Source organism: Haliaeetus leucocephalus, unplaced genomic scaffold (genome assembly GCF_000737465.1).
Source record: "Haliaeetus leucocephalus isolate CR32 unplaced genomic scaffold, Haliaeetus_leucocephalus-4.0 Scaffold848, whole genome shotgun sequence".
In the NCBI taxonomy this organism is placed as follows: domain Eukaryota; kingdom Metazoa; phylum Chordata; class Aves; order Accipitriformes; family Accipitridae; genus Haliaeetus; species Haliaeetus leucocephalus.
In genome coordinates, this window is record NW_010973284.1 from 4,952,543 (window position 1) to 4,972,865 (window position 20,323).

Sequence of the window (20,323 nt, forward strand, 5' to 3'; positions counted from 1 at the left end):
GCTGTCAGGTGGCGGCTGAGGGGGGGCGGGGGCGGGGTGTGTGTGTGCGTGTCTGTCTGTGTGGGAGAGCCCCGAGCCGCCACCCGGGGCCGCCGCGGGCGCGAAACGAGATCCCGCCCGGCTGCAGGTGTCTCTGCCCGGGGCCGGGAGCCGGCCTGCCGGAGCCGCGGGCGTTCCCCCGACCGGGAATCGGCCCCTCCGGGCGGGCAGCGCCGCGGTCGCGCCCGGCAGCCCGCAGAGGTCTGGGCTGCGGCGGCCGTAATCGCGGCTGGTCTTTTGTCTTCTCTAACGACACAGGACGGCTGGTTTAAACAGCAAAATAAACCCCCGAACCCCGCCCCGTAGATTTTGAAGGCGGGTGGTGAACTCGGAGACGACGAGAGTGTTCGCCGAGGGTTTGAAACGCGATAGCCCTGGGCTGGGTAACCGTGCCCCGCTGCCTGTGCGGGCAGCCGCCGGCCCTGCCTGCCTCCCCGCTCGCTTCCCGGAGCTCTGCAGCTGGCAGCACGGGGAGAAACGGGACCGAGGGATTCTCTGGCGGTATACCAGCGTCAGCCTGCTAACCGGCAGCGTGCGAGAAGATTAGCTTGGAAGGGAGAGCTTAATTTCTTGGTTTAACTGAAACTTAGCTCCGAAGGTTATCGCTTAGAAGTCATTTCACCTTTTTGGTGGGCCCCGTGGCATGGGGACACCATTTTTGTACACTGCCTGTACAGGTCCCTGATAGTGAAGAGCTTTGCAGGTGATGGTCTTAAAATGTGGAGAATCGTGGCACCATTTCATGCTCAGGTGATCTCACTTTGCCTAAATTGTTGCTTGCATTTTTTCCTGATGGTAGCAGAATTGCTTCATACACGTAATTCTGTACTGTTAGGGCTTTGTCTTATTTATTCCCCAGAGATTTCATAGCTAATAAACTGCACTTTTTGTTACTTTTTTGTTTCGTTTAGTAGTGACATGAGAAATTTGCATTCCTACCTGACATAAGCCTGAGGCAGGCCTATTGGTGCACATTCTCCTGGCTTGGGATGTTTCAATCTGATAATTAATTGTCGCGTTTACAGAAAGTAAAGCTGGTAAATAAGCGTGAATCACTTAAGCACATAGAAGTAAACTTAAAAACTTGGCAGCAAGGCTACTCAGTTTGCAGTTACTCACTCATGTAGTCGACTTTTGAGAAAATCATCAACTATGTCAAGGAAAGAAAGGAGGATAGTTCACTGAAAAGATGAACTTCAAATATGTGGAGAAAATAAACATGTCTAAAGATATATAGTTACAAAGTATAGTACCTTCTGTGAAAGCTAGCTTTAATATTAAAAAATGTTAGGTTAGCTTTTTCTGTGTCTTTTTCAACAGTCTTCAAGCAAAAGAAAAAAGTTTAGAACATCTCCTTACTGAAGAGGAGAAGAGTTTTCATAGACCAGCAGCCTTAATTCTGTTGGTCTAAAGGCATGGGCTCTTCTGGCTCTTTATTTGGGGAGAGGGAAGGAGTGTCTGCTCTGGTGTGTTCTACAGCAAGACATTATTGCTTACAGGCAGTGTAATCCTTTCATTGTAGAATTTATTTACTTTTTTGGTCACACGGAAGGGGAACTAAATAAAAAGGCGATAATGTTGACAGAAGCAGAAAAATCACCAGTATCCTTAAAACCATTGTGACTACAGCTTACATCAGTGGTTAAATTGAGGAAGCTATTTCTGTTGTTGTTGACCATTTGTGTGGGGATTTCTTTTTTGTTGTTCGTTTTTTTTCTTCTTGCATTGCATAAGAATCATCTTAGAAAGTCAAGCAAGCCTAAAGATAATTTCTTCAATATAAGTTCTAACTTCTGGAATTCCAGGGTTATGAAAAGTCATAACAAATTAAGTGTTCTAAATCTGTTTAGATGAGCATGAGGAAGTGAAAATGACAGTATAGGGGGTGGGGGGTACAGTTACCCGCTGCAGTTAGATCAGGTACTAACACCAGCAATAAAAAGTATGCAGATCGCTACTTTCTGCTGTAGACCACGTGCAGAGAATAAGAGGCATATTAACCTGCAGTCAAGCTCACAATTGTGTCAAATTTTCTTTTCCCATTCCCATGTTTGGTTTGACTGATTTAACATGGCTAGGAGGTTGGGTATTTCCAAATGAGACTAGGGTATTTTCAGATGACTTTGCAGCTGCAATGTCTGAGAGGGCTAGACATCCTTTATTTGAATATCGAAGCTCTGTTTAAGTAATTTGAAACTTTTTGGTGCTAATTGTATTCTGTTGGCTGATTAGTAAAAATATTTCAGGACTGCGTAGCTGTAGTGAAATTTGCAACACTCTTTCAAGCATACTTGGTGTAATAAATTGAAGGTGATTCTCTCTCCTTACTCCCCCCAATTTATTAATAATTTGAAGATTCTTTTATCTCCCCATTTTGAACCCATTCTGCAACATCTTGTTTCCACTTGCATTTGCTCAGTAAGTGTTATGGTCTGAGCATAACTGTGAATTTAATATGGAACTTCTAAGGAAACTTCTACTGAGTGAATGTTTTGTTGTGGTTGCCTTTAGTTTGGAAACAACCTAGCAACATCAGTGAGAAGGAACCATTGCTATCTCACAAATTGTCATCTGGTATTGGAAAACCCAAATTAAGCTATAGCCAATATGAGGACTTGTATTTTTGACCTGCTGAGGACAGTTGCTTATCTGGCCTGTTTCATTTAGGGAGCAAGAACAGAAAACTGAAGACGCAGAAAATGCATGTTGAGAGTGGGGAGGTTATGTCTGTTGAAAGCTGGTGTGATAGGGATATTCAAAACCTTCTTGCTGCTCTTGAAAATTGAACTTGTGATTTATTCTGAAAAGCTGCTTATGTGTGATTGAGGGGGAAGCTCACAGTTTGGGGAAGGACTGTAAAGAAATATTCAGGGAGAATAGGAAGATAACTTTTTGTGTTTGTCTTCCTGATGGTGTGAAATGCTTCTTGTGAAAAATGTGGTAGTTGTCTTAAAGTAGTTATGAACTGCTTTGGTAAACAAGACAAAGTCATGTAATATCAATTTGTATCCTAATTAGCTGCAAGTCTCAGTTTAAACTTCAGTATTTTGTCACAGAGTCCAGAACACTGTGCTTTGTTGTTGAAGGGAAGCATTGAATATTACAACTGAGGCTAAACTAGACAGATACCAGTCTAACGCAGGCATTGCCAGGATTAATGTCTTGTTACTGGAATACATAGGATGTAAATACTTGCAGTATGAATGGCACTCTCATAGTAATATATATGTTACATATAATGTAGAGCCAAAGCTTTTGAGGTCTCTGGCAAACTTTGGATTTTTTCTTTTCTTTTTTTTTTTAATGAATCAACAAAATGATAAAATAGGATCTTAGTTTGTTCTTTTTACTGGAGTGAGAGATCTGTTGTTCCTCTTTCTGTCCTCCATGAAAGACGAGGAAATCTGAGTATGCATGTGTGTGTGTTTAAACTTGAGTATAGAGGAGGGTGACTGTTCCTAAGGCAGATAGAACTTAATTTGTTTTGATTGAATTGCATCAACCATGTTGGAGAGTAGCTGCATCTAAAAAGGCAGCGGAGCTACTCTTTCATGTTCTACAGGCTTTGTTCAGTACTGATTAGAAGATGGTGGAGGTTTCCTGTAGTGATTTGAAAATGAAGTCAAACCATTCTGAATTATGCAGAGAGAAGATGGCAGAGTTTTTGTGCATGCTTGAGCTGTTTAATGGGATTGAAAGTGCTGAATTTTGAAGTATGTGGTAATATTTGTATATAAATTTATAGTAAATATTTTCTTATCTTTACTTTTGTTATTGCTGTAGGAGATGTGCTCAGTTATATAATGGAAAGTGGTAGAAAGCTTTTACCACGAAACACTTCAGATAAGACAGTAAAGCAATAGCGGAAAAAGAGACAAGTTGATTATTGTTTGGAAAAGGCATTGTAAGAAAACCAGCTTGCCTTAAACTTACCTGCTTTTTGGCTGGCTGACTACGCGAAGAACATTTATGACCAGATTGTGTCGTTTGGCCTGGAAACTCTTAAAACGAATCCTAGAGCTTTGCATCATGATAGAATGCAGTATTTTGGATTTTAATTGTGATAGAATAGCTTGTTTCTCCCCTTCTCTCTCCTTTGGGTTGAAAGGGAAAGGTTTTTTTTTTCCTCAATGGACAGCTTTTTTCGGTTTATTTTTAAACCCTTTTGTGCAAAGGAAGGTTGTGGATGGTTGGGGTGGACAGACTGGTAGTAGTATCTTACTACACCTAAATGGCAGTGTGCTAGAGGGATGAAAACATGGGGATATAAAGGCTTGATTGACAACAGGACATGAAAAAGGCAGGTATCGCTGAAGGTGTTTTTTATTGCCTAGGTTAGTATTCTAAAGTTCATAGGTTTGTAACAAAGGTGGTAATTACTAGAACAGATGTTACTCTTAGAAGTGATGAACTTTTAAAGGGAGTCATAATATTGTATTTCTATTTTTGTATGCTGTGGAATCTGACCTTTTCTCCCTCCCTCCTTTTTGTATTGAAAACAAGGTGAATTTACTCTCTGCAATTGGTTGTTACAAATCCTATAAAAAGAATTTTGCCAGGTAAATTCTACAGCAGCACTTTGAAAGTGCTTATCTCAGAAGCATATCCTAGACTATATTTGTATCTGTTGTTTTATTGTGGGGTATACTTTGAAGGAAAAGCAAGTCTGTTACTAGTAAAATAGCCTGGGAAACTTTTTTACTACTATTATTCTATTTGGCGTCACAGGAAGTTCCAGTTACTGGAGTGATACTGATGTTAAAATGAGTATTGGAAACACTAATGAAATAAATAAGAATTACTGGCTCGTACTCTAAGTACTGAATGAAAAGATTGTTTTGCACTTAGTGTTTTCATTGCAGGACTTCAACATGATGTTTCCTGTCCAGGAGTGACAATGATTGGTTTGGCTGTAATAATGAAACACTTGGCTGAACAAAGGGTCATATTGGGCAAGAGGGATGATGCATGAGAATTGATACTTCTAGCATATGCACTGGCCAACTCTGTTCTAGTTTTCTGCTCATAGCTTTAATTTGATTCTGTGCCTCTTCTTTTACATTATAACAAAGTAATACTTAGTGAGTAAAATACTTGAATGTTTAGGAGAACTAGCCCTCTAGATTGCTATTCAAAGTGTAGCTGAATTGGTAAGTACAGCATTTGAGGTTTAGTTAGGAAAGTACAGTATGCTTTGGAGCATGCTGGAAAGTGGTTGAAAGTGTTGTTTGTTATATTGGTGTTATGGTAGTCAGAAGTCTGGCAAAACTAGAATATATTTCATCAGGCTATTTTAAGGGATGTGTAAATGCCTGTTTAGTTGATGGCTGAAAAAATAAAAGTCTTTGGGTACCAGAGCAAAGTCAGAGCAAGGTTAAGTAAGCTATATAAATTGAGGAATTGGAGTGAATACAAATGATGGTTTCCCAGCATAAGTGATTTTTAATGTCTGGCTATTTGAGAGGTACTTCTAACCCACCTCCCAACAAACATTCAAAACCTCACCACTCACCCCCACCCCCCAAAAAACCCAAATCCTAGAGAATCAGACACTTAGAAGAAACTGAGTGTCTCTGGGGCAGTGTACTTGCTGAATGAGCAGATGTCAAGGTGTGAATGAAAGTTCTCCTGTTATTTCTAGCCATTTTCTATAATTTATCTTTCAGGATGTTCTGGTGATACTGCACACATTCTGTAGTTGAACAGGATCACACTAAACCCCTGATTTCTACCAAACTTCCTCTCTTAATATTCTTTGATAATCGGCACCTGTGAACATCTAAGTGCTTAGCCAAAAGAGCAACTTTATTAGCTATTGCTGTAGGAAAATATATGTGGTTTTATTTAAGCTGTCACCATTTATATGTGCTGTAGTAAAGTGTTTTCTACAACTGTATGATTGACAGCATCTAGAATACTGTTGGTGTCCATATTTTGATGCAAACTTCTAAATTTTAAAGCCAAAGCTACCTTTTTGGATTCAGTTTACACAAAGGTCTGTAAATCCTGTGTTTTAAGATTATATTCCTCTTAAGGGGGAGAATTCTATTTTTGGATGATATTCAAACTTAGGTGGTTAGGGTTTTTTTTAGTACATATTGTGTAATTAACTTGTATTATGCTCAGTTGTTCCATGTGGGTTTGTGAGGGCAACACATTGTGATAATTCTAGGGTTATCCTCTGCGTAAATGCACCCAGTCATACACACAATCTTTGGTTTAGGCAACACGTACTTCATGAAGATAGTATCTGATTTTGTGCCTGTTTTTACATCGGGGAAGAGAGGTAACCGGAACAGTACATTTCTTGGGAATCTCTAGGGCAAGGGTATTTGGTATAGGCCAAGATAGTAGGTTTTGCATGGTTTCAGGCCTTGGGCTTTTTTAGAGTTTCTAAGAATGGTTTAAAAATAAATTCATAAAGAAAGAGCCTTTTCCAAAGAAGCTCTTTTATCCTTGTCCACCTAAGTTTAGGTGAGCACTGAATGTCTGGTAGATGGCAGTGGAATTAAGATAGAATTTATCTCTGGCAAGGATTCCAGTTACAAAAATCTAAGTTAAAATATTACTCTCTCTCTTAATTTGGTTCCATTGCTGTGGATTTAGTTGTGAATCCAGGAGTTAATTTGGATACCTGAAAATTTTACAGACTAGTTGCATATGACACTAAATTCTAAAGAACAGTGCAGTGGATAACAAAATTATATTGCTTTGTACTCATTAGAGAGCACTTCCTAGCCTGTATCGTTTCAGGTTTCTTCTTTTGCCTATAGATGATCTTGCTTAAGAGTTCTTGTTTAATACTGCCTAACCTGGTGACTTGTCTGATAGTAATCTGATAGTGGTTAGTATCACTGACTTCAAAACAAGAAGTTAGTCTTCTAAAAGTTACAGCATGAAGAGCTGTCATAGTCCTCATCATTTTACAGAATAAATAGAATAATATAAATGCTTAATGACTCTTTGGAGACCAATAGGAATTGTTTTATATCTTTATTTATCCAGGGAGAGAGGAGTTGAAATATGGATCTTTAGGGTTAATTTTCTCTCTCTCTCTCTCTCTCTTTTATAGCTATCAAGTGCAAATCCTGTGTATGAGAAATTCTATCGACAGGTATGTATCTTCTTGTTGAAAGAACAAACTTTATTTTGTATTTAAAAGAAAGAATATTCTTTTGCTATGAACTGCAGCATGGCCAACAGTGTGTAAACAATAAAAATTCAGGGAAGGTTATTCTGCTTTAAAATATATTTTTATAGTAGCTAACATTTAGGTCTGAGCTATATCAGTATAAATTTAATATTGGTTGTAAGATAACTTATTTAATTTGCGAGGGAACTGCCAGGTATATATGACATACATCACTTTACAGTTATGACAGACTGTTAGCTCTTGGAATGGAGTAAATTCTTGTGAAATACTATATTGAGATTTTTGTTCCTTTTTACAAGTGAAACCGAATTTCTTGTGTTTGTAGTGCAGTCAGCGTTATGTAAGACTTGCATCTCTCTCAGAGCATCCCCAGAGGTTCTTACAGGATGCTGTAAGGAGTGAAATTTGGGTGGAAGGCTGCTGAACGCCAAAAGAATGCATGTAGTCCTTGTAGCTTCACTCAACGGATACAAATCTTTTGACTTTATAAAGTAAAAATAAAATATCATATATATGAAAATATAATAATAAAAATTTTATGTATCACCTGTCTTTTATATTTAGGCCCAGCACAAAAAAGGTGTATTAATTCCTGTAAATACAGCTTTTTTGAAAAACAGCTGTTTCAACTACTCTATAATAGCAATATTTTGTATCATGTGCATAGTATACATTATTGTGCGAACATAAATAATATGAAGACTTTCAAGGAAATGTAAACTAAATGAATGACTGTATAAAACAATTAAAAATGATCTTTTTTTTTTTTTAAATAGAAAGACCTGATGAGTAATTGATGAACACTGTAAAAAAAAAAAACCAACCGTATAGGAAGTTTTTTTTTTTTTATCTTTGTGCAACTGGTAATGTTCCTGTCTGTTTGTCCTAAGACAGGATATAGTGTATATGACCTCTTTATTTAGGAACTTCTTTTGGGCATCAATATTAGAATGTAGGCTTATCTGCTGGGGAAGAGAGAAGACCATGATTTCTAGCCATGCTCTATTTTTGGATTGTGCTTAGAGGATTAGTCCCATTATCAAGCACATAAAACAGCAGTTAAAGTGTATCAGCCTATGATGCCTGGAAAGTTTGAGCTTTCTATTTTACATTAACAAGGGTTTTTCTCCACTACAGGAGAGTAGCAGATTTGAAATCGCTAAGCAAGGAGAGAGAGTTTACCTTGATCTAAGTTCGCATGGCTCCTGAAGGTTGAAGGAGATAGTATCACCCTCACAAAGTTTTCCTTCAGTCTGAGGGACAAATCCACTGTGTGTCTGTCTCTAGGCATTGGATTAAAAGCCTTAGGAGAATCCCATATTATGGTGATCGTTATAAGGTCACAAGAAAAGGCAAGGAACTAATTTTTTTGCACGTTAAGTTTCCTAGCTCAGTACTGCTGTCACTGTCATGTTATCATCTTTGGCACATGCCTGTCTGTCTCTTCCTCCTGACTGCAATTGCTTAACTACTGAAGTGTGAAGCAAAAAGTTGGATAAAGAAACTAAGTTTAAGCACAAACCTGATACTGATTCCTAAGTCACGTAGCATCTTGCATTTGTTGGAATATATAGCCTAGTGAAATTGGAGCACTGTTTGTTGTCCAGCAGTCTCTGTAGTGTACAGGAATGGGGATTCCTTAAACGTGATGTTACTGTCAGTGAAGTTGTGCCAATGGATTTGTTTTCCAGAGGATTAATTTTCTGACTTGCTCAGTCAAACTCTTTTCTGCAAGCGTTTGTCCTAATGAGTAGCTGTGTCTAAAGATTTTCAGTTGCACTAGGTAACTTTTTCCTTCCATCCTTTAGATAAGGATATGTCAACTTCCAGAATAGAAATGTTAGAAGACATTTCCCACTTTGTCCTATGGTGCTGGTAGAGTATGATTTTTATCCTTTCATACCGGAAGCGCTTCAGAGTGTTCCATGCAACTTGAGAATAAATTCATCACCTGAAATAGCTCTGATGCTTAGTACACTTCCAGTTCTATCACAAACTTAAAGTAATTAATCTGGCATAACGTGTGTTGTGAAATGGGTATAAATCCTGGGCTTTGTACTTAAAATCCAATTGAAATCTTAACCTTTCAATGGGGACATGCTTCTTTCAAACAAAAGTTTTTCTGTTTAACCTTTTCTAGACTGACTCTCAAAACAGGGTGAGGTTAAAGGATACATGTAAATACATGTGTTAAAGTGGAAGGAAATTACTTAATCATGTGATGCAGTGTAGCAGGTAAGCAGTATGCCTGAGCTGCTGATGAATTCTTGATGAATCCTGAGTTGAAGTACTTACCACTGTTACCTTGTGACCTAATGACGTCAGGTGTACGTTTGTAACTTTTAATCATTCTGGCCTTACAAAAGACAACTTGAAACAAGAGAGTTGTTGGCCACTATGAAAACAGCTTTTTGCACATCAGAGAAAAAGCTCTACAAAGTTGGTTATAACTGACGAACACCAGCGATCTTCTCAGTGTGATAGTCAAATGTAAGCCAATTTTCTGCAGTATTTTAATGCTTAGTAACTACCTGCATCCCAGCATGCAAGGCTCAGGAATTTGTACAGAAATTGAAATCGGCCATTTAAAAAAAAAAAGTTTCTAAAATTTAGGTCATTAGTTCCACAAAAAGAAACTGTATCCATATTGGGTTCAACAAGAATCTTGCTTAAATCCCTTAAAGTCACCTTCCTCTGGGTTGGAGGTGGGGAAATAAAAAATAAACACAGCTGATACTGTGTTGCTTTGTGACTTTCCCTAAAGAGTAGAAAAATCCTAGGCTGGAGGTTTTCTGAGTGGATGCCAAGATTACTGTGCTTATGTGCAAGGTCAACTCCACTAACTGAAAAGGGGATTTGATGGGTGTCTTGGCAACTTTTTACCTATAATATGAGCAGCACTCCCATACAGACTGAATTAGATTTTTTAAAAAATCTGAGGAGCAGGCTAACTACAACACTGTAGTGCTTGTAATTTTATTGTCCTGACCAGGGAATCCTCAGTTATAGGAAACAACCTCTCCTAAGTAGAATCATATTAGTTATGTTGAAAACAAAAGATGTTTTCACTTTCGTATTAAATGATGCTTTTGGGATTGCTTTCAGAGTTTTTTCTTCACTTTTAGAAGAAGTGTCTTAAGACAACCTTCATCTGCTGCAGCATGCTTTCCAAATGATAAATTCTCAGCAGTCTTTCACTAGCTACTTCCGAGCCCATCTTGGGAGCTGTTTGCTTTGAGCACCTTGTGTGTGCTGCACCTGTGAATTTGGAAGGTTGGTCTTACGTTCTGAACAAAAACATTCAATATAGTCTTTGTTTAAACACAAAGCTATGAGACTGTAAGTGATGCAATATATCATCATGAAGTGTTTTGCTGTGTATTCCCAAACTTTCTGTTCTGTCTGAAGCACTAGTTTTCACTAGGCATTCTCAGGCTATTTCAAAGAAAGCCATGATGACTCAGTGTTCAGCAAGTGCTCAAAAAGCACTGATCTTCAAAAGGGGGTACTGGGAAATCTAATGCCAGCATCAAGTTATTCTTTCTGTGCATGTACTTCAGTTTTCCATGCATGCTCGCTTATTTGTATGATTTCAGTTTTGGATCTCTGTCTCTTTCTCTCCAGGAAGTGTGGAAAGTAAGTGACCTCTGTTGCCTCTCTCCTGTCCTTTAAAATGTTTATCATGTCGCAAAGTCTTCAGAATTTCAGGGCATCTCATCTGATCATAGATGGGAAGACTCTGTTTTTGGAGATAATATTATGTTATTTTTCTCTATAAAATGCAATATATTATTTGATCTCTAGAACTTGAGGAGCTGTACAGCTACCTGTGTGACGTAGTAAGCCTGACAGTTTGAACTGACTGAAGATTCCTTTAGTCCTCCTCTCCATACTGTGCCCCTTTTAGGCATCCTTTTGGTTTAGACTCTCAAAGACTCACAGCTTTTCCTCTATTTCCCTTGTCCTCATGTAGGTGAAGTAAGTTTTACTGCTTGCTTCTTCCACCTGAAGTTATAGCTGAGGTACTGTTTTCGCTTAGGAACTTGGCTAACGATCTATTTTAATGATCTCCCTATTGATCCAGGAGGAAATGCATGCTGGTTGATATTCTGCCAAAACTATCACTGACTTCTTCATTGTGTAAAGAAGTTTCACTTCAGGGAGTAAGCATTTCCCTCTTCTAGGGTGGTAAACGTATCTTCAAGCAGTGTCTTCTTTTTCAGACCGTAACAGTAATGAATTCAGAGCTGGACAATTAAATGTAATAAAACTCAGGGACTTCTCTGTCCTTACAAATCAAATGTTTTCCAGGCATCATGAATAAAATCCTGTGATTACGAAGGGCTAATTAGATAGGTTCACATGATGGCCTAATATGAACAAGCTCCCATATCTACTGCATAATGTGAGAAATTCTTGAGCCTTTGTCTGTACTTGAAACTGGAGAACTTGAAACCCAGGCATGATCAATGGTTAGAAACTTACAGCAGTGGACATTTGATTGTTTGCATATGTATTAGTGTTTTTACCTCAGTTTTTAAGTGGAATTAATCTAAAGCTTCTGTTAGGGTGCTGGCTTGTGACCTGGGAGACCTGGCTTACCTTCCTTGCTTCTGCCCCAAACTGGGTCATCTAGGAAAAATTGTTATCTCCCTGTGTCTCTACTTGTATACAGACAGATGGGGATAATAGTGTATTTTTCTGGAACATTGTAAAACATATTAGAGTGTGAAAGATGCTTAGATATATATGCATAATGTGTCTTAAATTTGGCAGTGTTAGTTTAAGATAACAGCTTCCAAAGCCTGCCTATTAATACTAAATCTCAAGCAGCTAGGTCAAAATGTCTGAATTCTAATGTAACATGATTATTAATGAAAGGGAGTTTTTCTTTTCCAAAAAAAGTCTAAAGATAGTTCTCAAAGTGACTATGTTAACTTGAGCATTCTTCTTTGCTAGCTTTTTGAGAGCCTGTGTAAAGAGACTGCATCAATTCAAAAGCTAATTTATCATGTGAGTTTTTTTTTCTCTCCCTAGGTTGATTCTGCTAATGCTGGAAGAGTGTTAGCTTCTGATGCAGCTGTTTTCTTGAAAAAGTCTGGATTGACAGATTTGGTACTTGGAAAGGTATTTAATGACAATTATTTAATTATCCTGTCTCTTGCTTCAGTTAGTATCCTGTGTAAATTAAAATACTTAGTGGTACTACAGGATACATGATCTTCCCTAATGTGTTTTCAGTTGTGCTATCCAATGGTTTCCAGCTTCAGTGTCCCTGCTTATTCTACTATGTATGTAGCTCAAGGTGGAAATTAAAATGATATTTAAATTTGTCACCACAAATAAGTGCTATCATAAAAGTTAAGACCTGAACTTTCATCCACAAATGCATTGTTAAATGTAGTGAGAACTTGTCAGTTTCCTCTCATTCCTGTGGAACACTTATGTGTCTATTATTTTTATGTTTCAGATTTGGGACTTAGCTGATACTGATGGCAAAGGTATCCTGAATAAACAGGTATGATTATTTATATGATGTATGAGGTTACTCTAACCATTAGCAAGCCTTGAAAAAAGATGAAAGTTCAGATTTCTGGATCAGGAAAGCAGTTTTTCTAACTGATTTGGGTTTTTTTTCAGATTTTTCTAATTGGAACTAGATATGTACTTCCCACTTCAGTGTAAGCTACAATAAATTAAACAGCCTTCAGCTCCTCATCAGTTTTTCTTGGAAGTCATAAAATGAGCTGCTGTGTAGCTGTGCAATACAATATACTGAAAAGTAATTTAAGGGTTGATATACTGTATTTACTACAAAGGTGACTTTTCCTCTTAATCTTGGAGGAAATTGAATGTGGAAATTAAAATTCTAGTAAAATCTTCAAAATTCTTATTTATCTAATTTTAGTGGACTTGACATTAGTACATTCTGTTTGGAGTTGTTCTTCCAAAGTTGTAGCAATGAGCAGTATGGCAGTCAGACTTGCGTATCAGTGGTGCTACTGAAAAGCTCTAATGTGCATTGCTGTTTGGTTTGAACTATAGTTATTTAAATAACTGCCTGTAGAGACATAACTACTTCATCCCATGCTAGGAAAAGGAGCAGCTTGTGGCATCTACCAATTTTATTTTTTTTTCCTCCAGACTTCATTTGGTTCATTTTTCTCATTGCTGTACCTTTCTTTCCTCCCACTTCATCAACTGCCACTTTTGTGATCAACTCACTTCCTCCAAGATAAAGAGCTGTAATTGCTACTTTAAATTTTTACTGCTCTGCCATAGAAGACCTGAGTGCTGAGAACTGACTACACTAGCCAGGAAGTTACTAAATGCTTGGAGCTAGTAATCACAAACTTTGCCTCACTGGAGGAATTTAGCAGTGGCTGACTGCTGCTTTCTGTCACTTTGTGACCCCCTTTGAAGCCATTCGCAATGCTCTGTATATATAGCAGTACTAGAAAAGCTCTTAATTCTTCTGAAATTTGAGTATTTTCATATAATAAATCCTTTAAAATTTCATTTTTTCCTGTAGGAATTTTTTGTGGCTTTACGACTTGTAGCATGTGCACAGAACGGATTGGATGTTTCCCTGAATAGTCTTAACTTGCCTGTTCCTCCACCAAGATTTGTAAGATTTCTTTTTTTAATTGAACCTATTGACTCATTATTAAGAACTCCTTTTAAGTGAACAGTGAGGAATGTTTGGTATAAATGCCAAACACTTCTGAAAGTGATGTTGTAGGGCAATAGGACCCTACAACAGGGGAAAATTAAGCAGCATGGAATAAGAATAAGGTGCTATATGTTCTAGTGGGGATTTGACTATAAAATTGTGTATAATTTGAATATATATGGTATTTGTTCTATTAGCATTGTCCTTAATGGAAGAAACATTGTAAATTTCTTACTCTAGATAGTGGTATCCTTAACTAAAGTATGAGTGCCTAAAAAGCAGTTCTGGGTTTGAGAAGGAACACCTTCTCAAATACGGGAGTAGTTTTGCAAGGTCAGAACCATGTGTCTTCTAATGTGGGGTTTTTTTTCCTGTTTTTCCTTAGACTGATACTAGTAGTCCTTTGCTACTCAGTGGAACAGCATCAAGTGATGTACCATGGGCTGTTAAGGTAAAATAAAGATCAGGCTATTACCTAGAACTATGATGTGGTTTGCAAGAAGACGTTAAGTCTGTTCAAGAAAAATATAATGCTGCTGGTAGCTGTAGTTCATAAAGTACGATAAATTACCATTCATGTCAAATCTGCAATTGGGCTAGTAGACCTAATTTGATAAAAACACCTGACCTTGGGGAAATATCTTCATGTTTAGAGATTTGAAACAAAAGAAAAGGAATAGTTACCTGAAGCTGTGAAAATAACTGAAGAATAAATCTCACTGGGTTTTGGATGACTCTTTAGCTGACTTAAAAGAAAATATGAAAAAGATATTATTTGTAAGCATCAGGAACTGCAATGTGTGTGTTTCCAACTGTAACTTAAAATTAACACTTTTGAAAGAACTACTACTTCTTAGGCTAGGAGCGTGACTGTTTCCATAAGTAATATGTTTCTTCTGCCCCTGCAGCTGGAAGACAAGGCCAAGTATGATGCTATTTTTGACAGTCTAAATCCTGTGAATGGACTGTTGTCGGGTGATAAGGTGAAACCTGTACTCCTTAACTCGAAACTGCCAGTGGATATCCTAGGACGAGTAAGAATATCTTTCTTCTTAATTGTTAATTCACAAATAACAACTGTGCTACACTCAGCAATATCTGTTTTTCGAATTGAAGATTTGTAGTAATGAGCCTAACTATTAAATACTATCTTATGGAGTGGCCACATGTATAACTATTAAACTGTAAAAAAAACCCCAAAACTTTTGATATTTTGATAGATTGCCTCTTACTACAGTGTATTGCTTTAACACTTGGTTTAGGTCAGGGTGCCCTTAGTGCACTCAGTCTCCAACTTAACAATCTCTCTTCTTATATGAATGTATGTTGCTCACTGAAAACTAATGCTGTTAATCTTAATAGAACTTAGGGTGTGTGGGGGGAGGCTGTTCTCACATTTGTTTTTAATGAGTTTTTAAATAGGAAACTGCTGCAGTTCAGGCAAACATCCCTATATTCTGCTTTTTATTGGTAGGTGTGGGAATTGAGTGATATTGACCGTGATGGAATGTTGGATCGAGATGAGTTTGCAGTTGTAAGTATCTTCTGCCTCTTGGATTTTGAAAGCCTAATGGCAGGGGTTTAAAATAGATGCATTGTGTATTAATTTTTGACTGTGTGATTAATTTATTGCCTTTATTCCGAGACCTTAATCAAGTTTTAGTACTATTTAATGTTTCTGTCAGTTTGTTGAATGTCTCTCAATACACAGCAGTAACTTTCTTTGTGGGCTAAATGAGCCATTAAAAACTTAAACCTGTGATCTGCTGTCCCACAGGACTGAGTGTTTTCAGTGAATAAGTTTTACCTTAACCTTTAGTGTTTTAGTGCTTGAATGTCTCAAGATAACTTTGAGGAAAATTTTAAAGAAACTATGTATAAATTCTTCAGAAGTTTGTAGCAAGTTAGAATTTTAACACTATTAATGCCAGGACTCATGAAATAGTGTAAGAAGTGGTAAGTAAGTTTCATTTCACCCAAGAGATGGCAAGTGAGAAGAGAGTGGGAGGCTCTTGTTTTTGAAGTCTTTCTAAGTCTTGAATGTGATAGTAGCCATGCATCAACTTTCTCTCAAAACTTCCAGCTTGTTTTTGCATGTAAGTGAATTGGAGAGGAAGGAATTATGTGTTCATGCTGGAGGAGACGGTTTCATTTTATGTAGAGAAATATCAAACCTAACTTTAAAGGTTTGGAAAAGCTAACAAAATATCCTAACTGCATTCTGTGTTGCGAGAATCTTGAGAAAGTAATATGACCTTTCTGCCCTCAGGTGGGACTAAAGCCAGCCTTTAATTTTAATTTCTACAAACTAAACTTTTACTCATGCTTTCAGAGTCAAAATTAAAAAATAAACTAAAAAGAAAATTAAAAATACCTGTTTAATTTCCAAAAATTGATGTTACGGACAACATCAAAACCTTTCTTTGTTTCTTTGTAATATAAATATGATGAATTTACCTTTTTCTGCTGTCGTGTATTTTTGAGAAAGGATAAAAGTGTAAAAATTGCTTTCTTGAATATTGTTCTAGTCATTTTCAGGCACCTATATGATGGAGTTTGTTTTGAAACCAATTCCTTTAAGACCCTAGTAGTTAACTGTTACTGTATTTGATTTCCTGTGTTTAATCTGTAATTCTTCAGACTTTTAGCTGTGAGATCAGATGATTGATATGCTCTAGGAAAATGTTTGAGATACTTTACCGATTATATCAATTTAATTTATTATAAGATTTGGTTTAGATGCAGTTCTGTGTCTTGAACAACAGTCATAAAATTATTAAAACGTACAACCACAATAAAAGAATAGTGATTCCTGGAAAAACAGTGAATACATTAAAATTAATTTTTTTGAAGTGTTCTCTCAAATAAAATTCCACAAGTGGTGCTACAAACTTGGTAATATTGAGGAGAATCATTTTAAAGTTCTAAAAGATACTGAATTTCATTTGCTAAGCGCTGAACCTCAAAAGAAAGTAGTAATGAAAAACATAGGTCAGAAGACAATAAGCTGCAATTCAGTTGAGGGAGCTTGTAAAGGAGAAACATAATGAAAAAATGCTATGAAGTTATTTCTTAACTAATTCTTTAATTTATACATTTATTTCTTATGTATTTACATCCACACACCTTGTTTTCTTGTTCAGGCCATGTTTTTGGTATACTGTGCTTTGGAGAAAGAACCAGTGCCAATGTCCTTGCCTGCAGCTTTGGTGCCACTATCCAAGAGAAAACCTATCAGTGTTCCAGGAGCAATGCCATTAATTCCATCTTCAACATCTACCAAAGAGTCTCATCAGTCCTTGCCACCTGTAGGCATTTTAGCTGCCAAAACACCATTAATGCAGGTAAAGTTCTGAAGTTACTTCGGGTTACAATATTTCTGCTTTAATGTTGTGCTTTGGAGACTGCCTGGAAGGAGAGTCTTGATACAGTTTTTAGTTTCCTTTTTGCCCTGTTGATTGGTTGATGAATTTGAGGAGGCTGAGGGGAAGACCAGGTGGAGAGGTATAAAATTTATCTTGTTCTGCTTTTTCTAGATGTCTTCAGATATAAACTGTTGGATAAAAGAATATTATTTAGTAAAGATTTTGAAGATATATTAAAAATTAATTATTTCAAGGCATCAAGCTCAACTCACAGGTCAGAATATTAAGAAAAAGAGTTTAAAAATGTAGCCCAGGTACACATCTGCAGAACATAAGTCTTCTGGCTGAGGACTGATTTGAATATGGACAAGTCTTAGAACAAATTGTGGCAAGCATGTATGTGCAGTTGTATGTGTGCACACACATGTAATTTGAAGAAGGCGTTAATGAAAATGGAATAGATGAATGCAAGTAATACGAAAAGGAAGCAAAAGGTCTGGTATATCCACCTAAACACAAGATCTGGTGTTTGTTCCGAATGTGATTATTAAGAAGCTTGACACCTCTTACCCTCCCCCAAACATCTTATTTAATCCTGGTCATTTTAGAATCCAGAATTCTGGAAAATGTATTTCCGAGTAGATTATAACTTACTAGTTCTATTCCAAATAAGAAACTGAGAAGGCAATCTGAGGTAAGAACTGTAGTACTTAATGCATAAGATGCTGCTTGGACATTTGGGTACTCAAATATGAGTAATCAGTTATAAACTGGCATCTTAATTCTGGAGGTGCCAAGGTTTCATCTGGCAATTTACTTGACTGATGGTAACTCTTGCTGTCTGTATTACAAAGCAGTGCCATTCTGGATGAGTGTTTCAGTGTATGTTTTGTGTACAGCACCATTTGGGATTCACCTGTTAAGTGTCCTTGTACGCTGAAATTAATTAGCATTCATAAGCATGCACTTGAAGCCATTTTCACTCAAAAAACCCAAACATCTTTAAAGTAGTTTAGTGTTTGGAAAAATTGCTGAAGTAAGAGAAGTGGCTCTAATTCCCATCTTTACTTTGATTGGAGGTACATTCTACAATTTAGAATGTGCCAACTATTAACAGTCTGGGCTTGAGTGGTCCCTGCAGCTAACGGTCTCCAGCTGTGTAAAGAGGAATAAAATTGATAGCGCCAGACAGTAAGCAGGACTGTGCCTGAGCACAGTGATGAGGGCACAACCCCATGCTGGGAGGAAATCTGGGCTCCAGGGAATGTTTTGAATGTATAGGCAAAGAGGCAGAGCAGTACCAACCAGCCTTGGTGCTTCACTGATGTAAATATTTTGCTTCTGGAGTTGCTTGTGGATCTCTGTACATATGTATTTTGGAAGATAAAACTGGTTCATGAACTAGGCACCTATATCACTTTTTAAATTTGTGCTGTAGTCCTTGAATTATGTAACTCTGTAACTATCTGAAAACAGAACTGCGTATATCTTAGTATTCTGGGTTGTTTTGTTTTTTGTTTTATTTTCTTTTTTCCCCTTCCATCACCACCCGCTTCAGTGGGTTGTATCGCCTGCAGACAAAATTAAGTATGATGAGATCTTTGTGAAAACTGACAAGGACATGGATGGATTTGTGTCAGGTGTGGAAGCCAGAGAACTATTCTTGAAGACGGGACTGCCTTCTGCTCTTCTTGCACATATCTGGTAGGGTTTTTTTTTCCATGACAGCTGTTTAGATGATGGCATGGTTCTCGCTCCTTCCTAGCACTTTTTTTGAAAAGTGCTACGTTGACATTTCTGCAAAGTGAAAGTTGTTTTTTGTATATAATAGCATGGCCTCTGTATAAGCAGTGGTAACTTATTTCCTTCTACTTTTGGACAGAAATTGGGGGCAAACAGGTTTATGCTACGCATCATGTCTTAGGAGAGGAGGTAAAGTGCCTGAACACAGATTGTTACAAACAAATACTGCACTTCAGCTAAACCTGTGTATTTAAAGTCATCATAGTGTTGCTGTGTATCTAAACACTGATACTATCCATATGCTGGTAAAGAGAATCATCTGTATAAAATTCTTAGCAAGCGAGGCTTATGGCCCATCTCATTCTACAACTTACTTGTCTTTCATTACAGCTAGTAGTGACACCCACTGCTTTTTTAATTCTTTCCCCAGTATAAGCTATTTCAGGGCACTCTGATAGGAAAAACTTTTTTTTTTTTTTTCCAAGGTATGGTTAACACAACCTCTAATATAGGAAATTTGGGAAAATTTGTGTTGGCTTTGAAAAGTTCTCTAATTTAGAAGGCACTTCAGTTACAGATACTCAGGTGGTGTTTGTGACTTACAGCCCTGATTCTGCCTTTCACCAGATCAGAACTTGCTGTAACAGAGCTGTGGACCTTAGCGTGCAAAGAGAAAGTGGTTGTGTACGTTTGAGTAATGTTTCCTATTTATTACCACACCTTACTTCTATATTACATTTTTTTACATGAGGAGATACACACTAGCAATTTTCACATTTTTAAATGACAGCAAATACAATAAACAGGGCTGTACTTGCAGAAATGAGGATTTATTTCATGTGCCTCTCTGTACAGGGCGCTCTGTGACACAAAGGACTGCGGAAAGCTTTCAAAGGAACAGTTTGCTTTGGCTTTCTATTTAATTAATCAGAAGTTAACAAAGGGCATTGATCCACCTCAGGCTCTGACTCCAGAGATGATTCCACCTTCAGACAGAGGTGTCAGTTTACAGAAGGTAAGGATGGGTTTGGTGTTTTTGGTATAAATCTCAAAGAATGTTAATTTCAAAGGCTATGCAAGAAGCACCTCAAGTACTGACATACATAAAATTTATCATAATATCAGGAAGAAAACAAGTCTTAGGTGCAAAGAATTGACCAAAAACTGTTCCATCCATGTTTCAAAATGAAGCTGTCATTTATTATGCCTGCCAACCAAGCGGAGACATCTTATGTTGAGAAAGCATTATTTTCTATTTTGAAAGAATAATCCTTCTACTGCCTATCTAAAGACATTTTAGTTTGCATCTGAAATAATGTGCACAAATTCAATGTTTTTCTCCTAATGAGT

At 37.4% G+C, this 20,323-nt stretch overlaps 1 protein-coding gene across 4 annotated transcripts in view; it reads left to right on the plus strand.

Moving 5' to 3' along the window:
- Positions 1-20,323, plus strand: part of EPS15 (epidermal growth factor receptor pathway substrate 15) — a 52,389-nt gene that overhangs the window by 434 nt on the left and 31,632 nt on the right. For 2 of the 4 annotated variants that reach the window (XM_010582396.1, XM_010582398.1), the window contains exons 1-11: positions 717-789; positions 7,112-7,153; positions 12,230-12,319; positions 12,663-12,710; positions 13,725-13,820; positions 14,251-14,316; positions 14,774-14,899; positions 15,340-15,399; positions 17,009-17,209; positions 18,789-18,934; positions 19,829-19,988. In XM_010582396.1, the coding sequence (XP_010580698.1) occupies positions 757-789; positions 7,112-7,153; positions 12,230-12,319; positions 12,663-12,710; positions 13,725-13,820; positions 14,251-14,316; positions 14,774-14,899; positions 15,340-15,399; positions 17,009-17,209; positions 18,789-18,934; positions 19,829-19,988 (1,068 nt within the window). In that variant the 5' untranslated portion in view covers positions 717-756. Of the gene's footprint in view, positions 1-716; positions 790-7,111; positions 7,154-12,229; positions 12,320-12,662; positions 12,711-13,724; positions 13,821-14,250; positions 14,317-14,773; positions 14,900-15,339; positions 15,400-17,008; positions 17,210-18,788; positions 18,935-19,828; positions 19,989-20,323 lie in introns of those variants that run through there. The other 2 variants (XM_010582399.1, XM_010582397.1) reach the window with 2 other exon arrangements.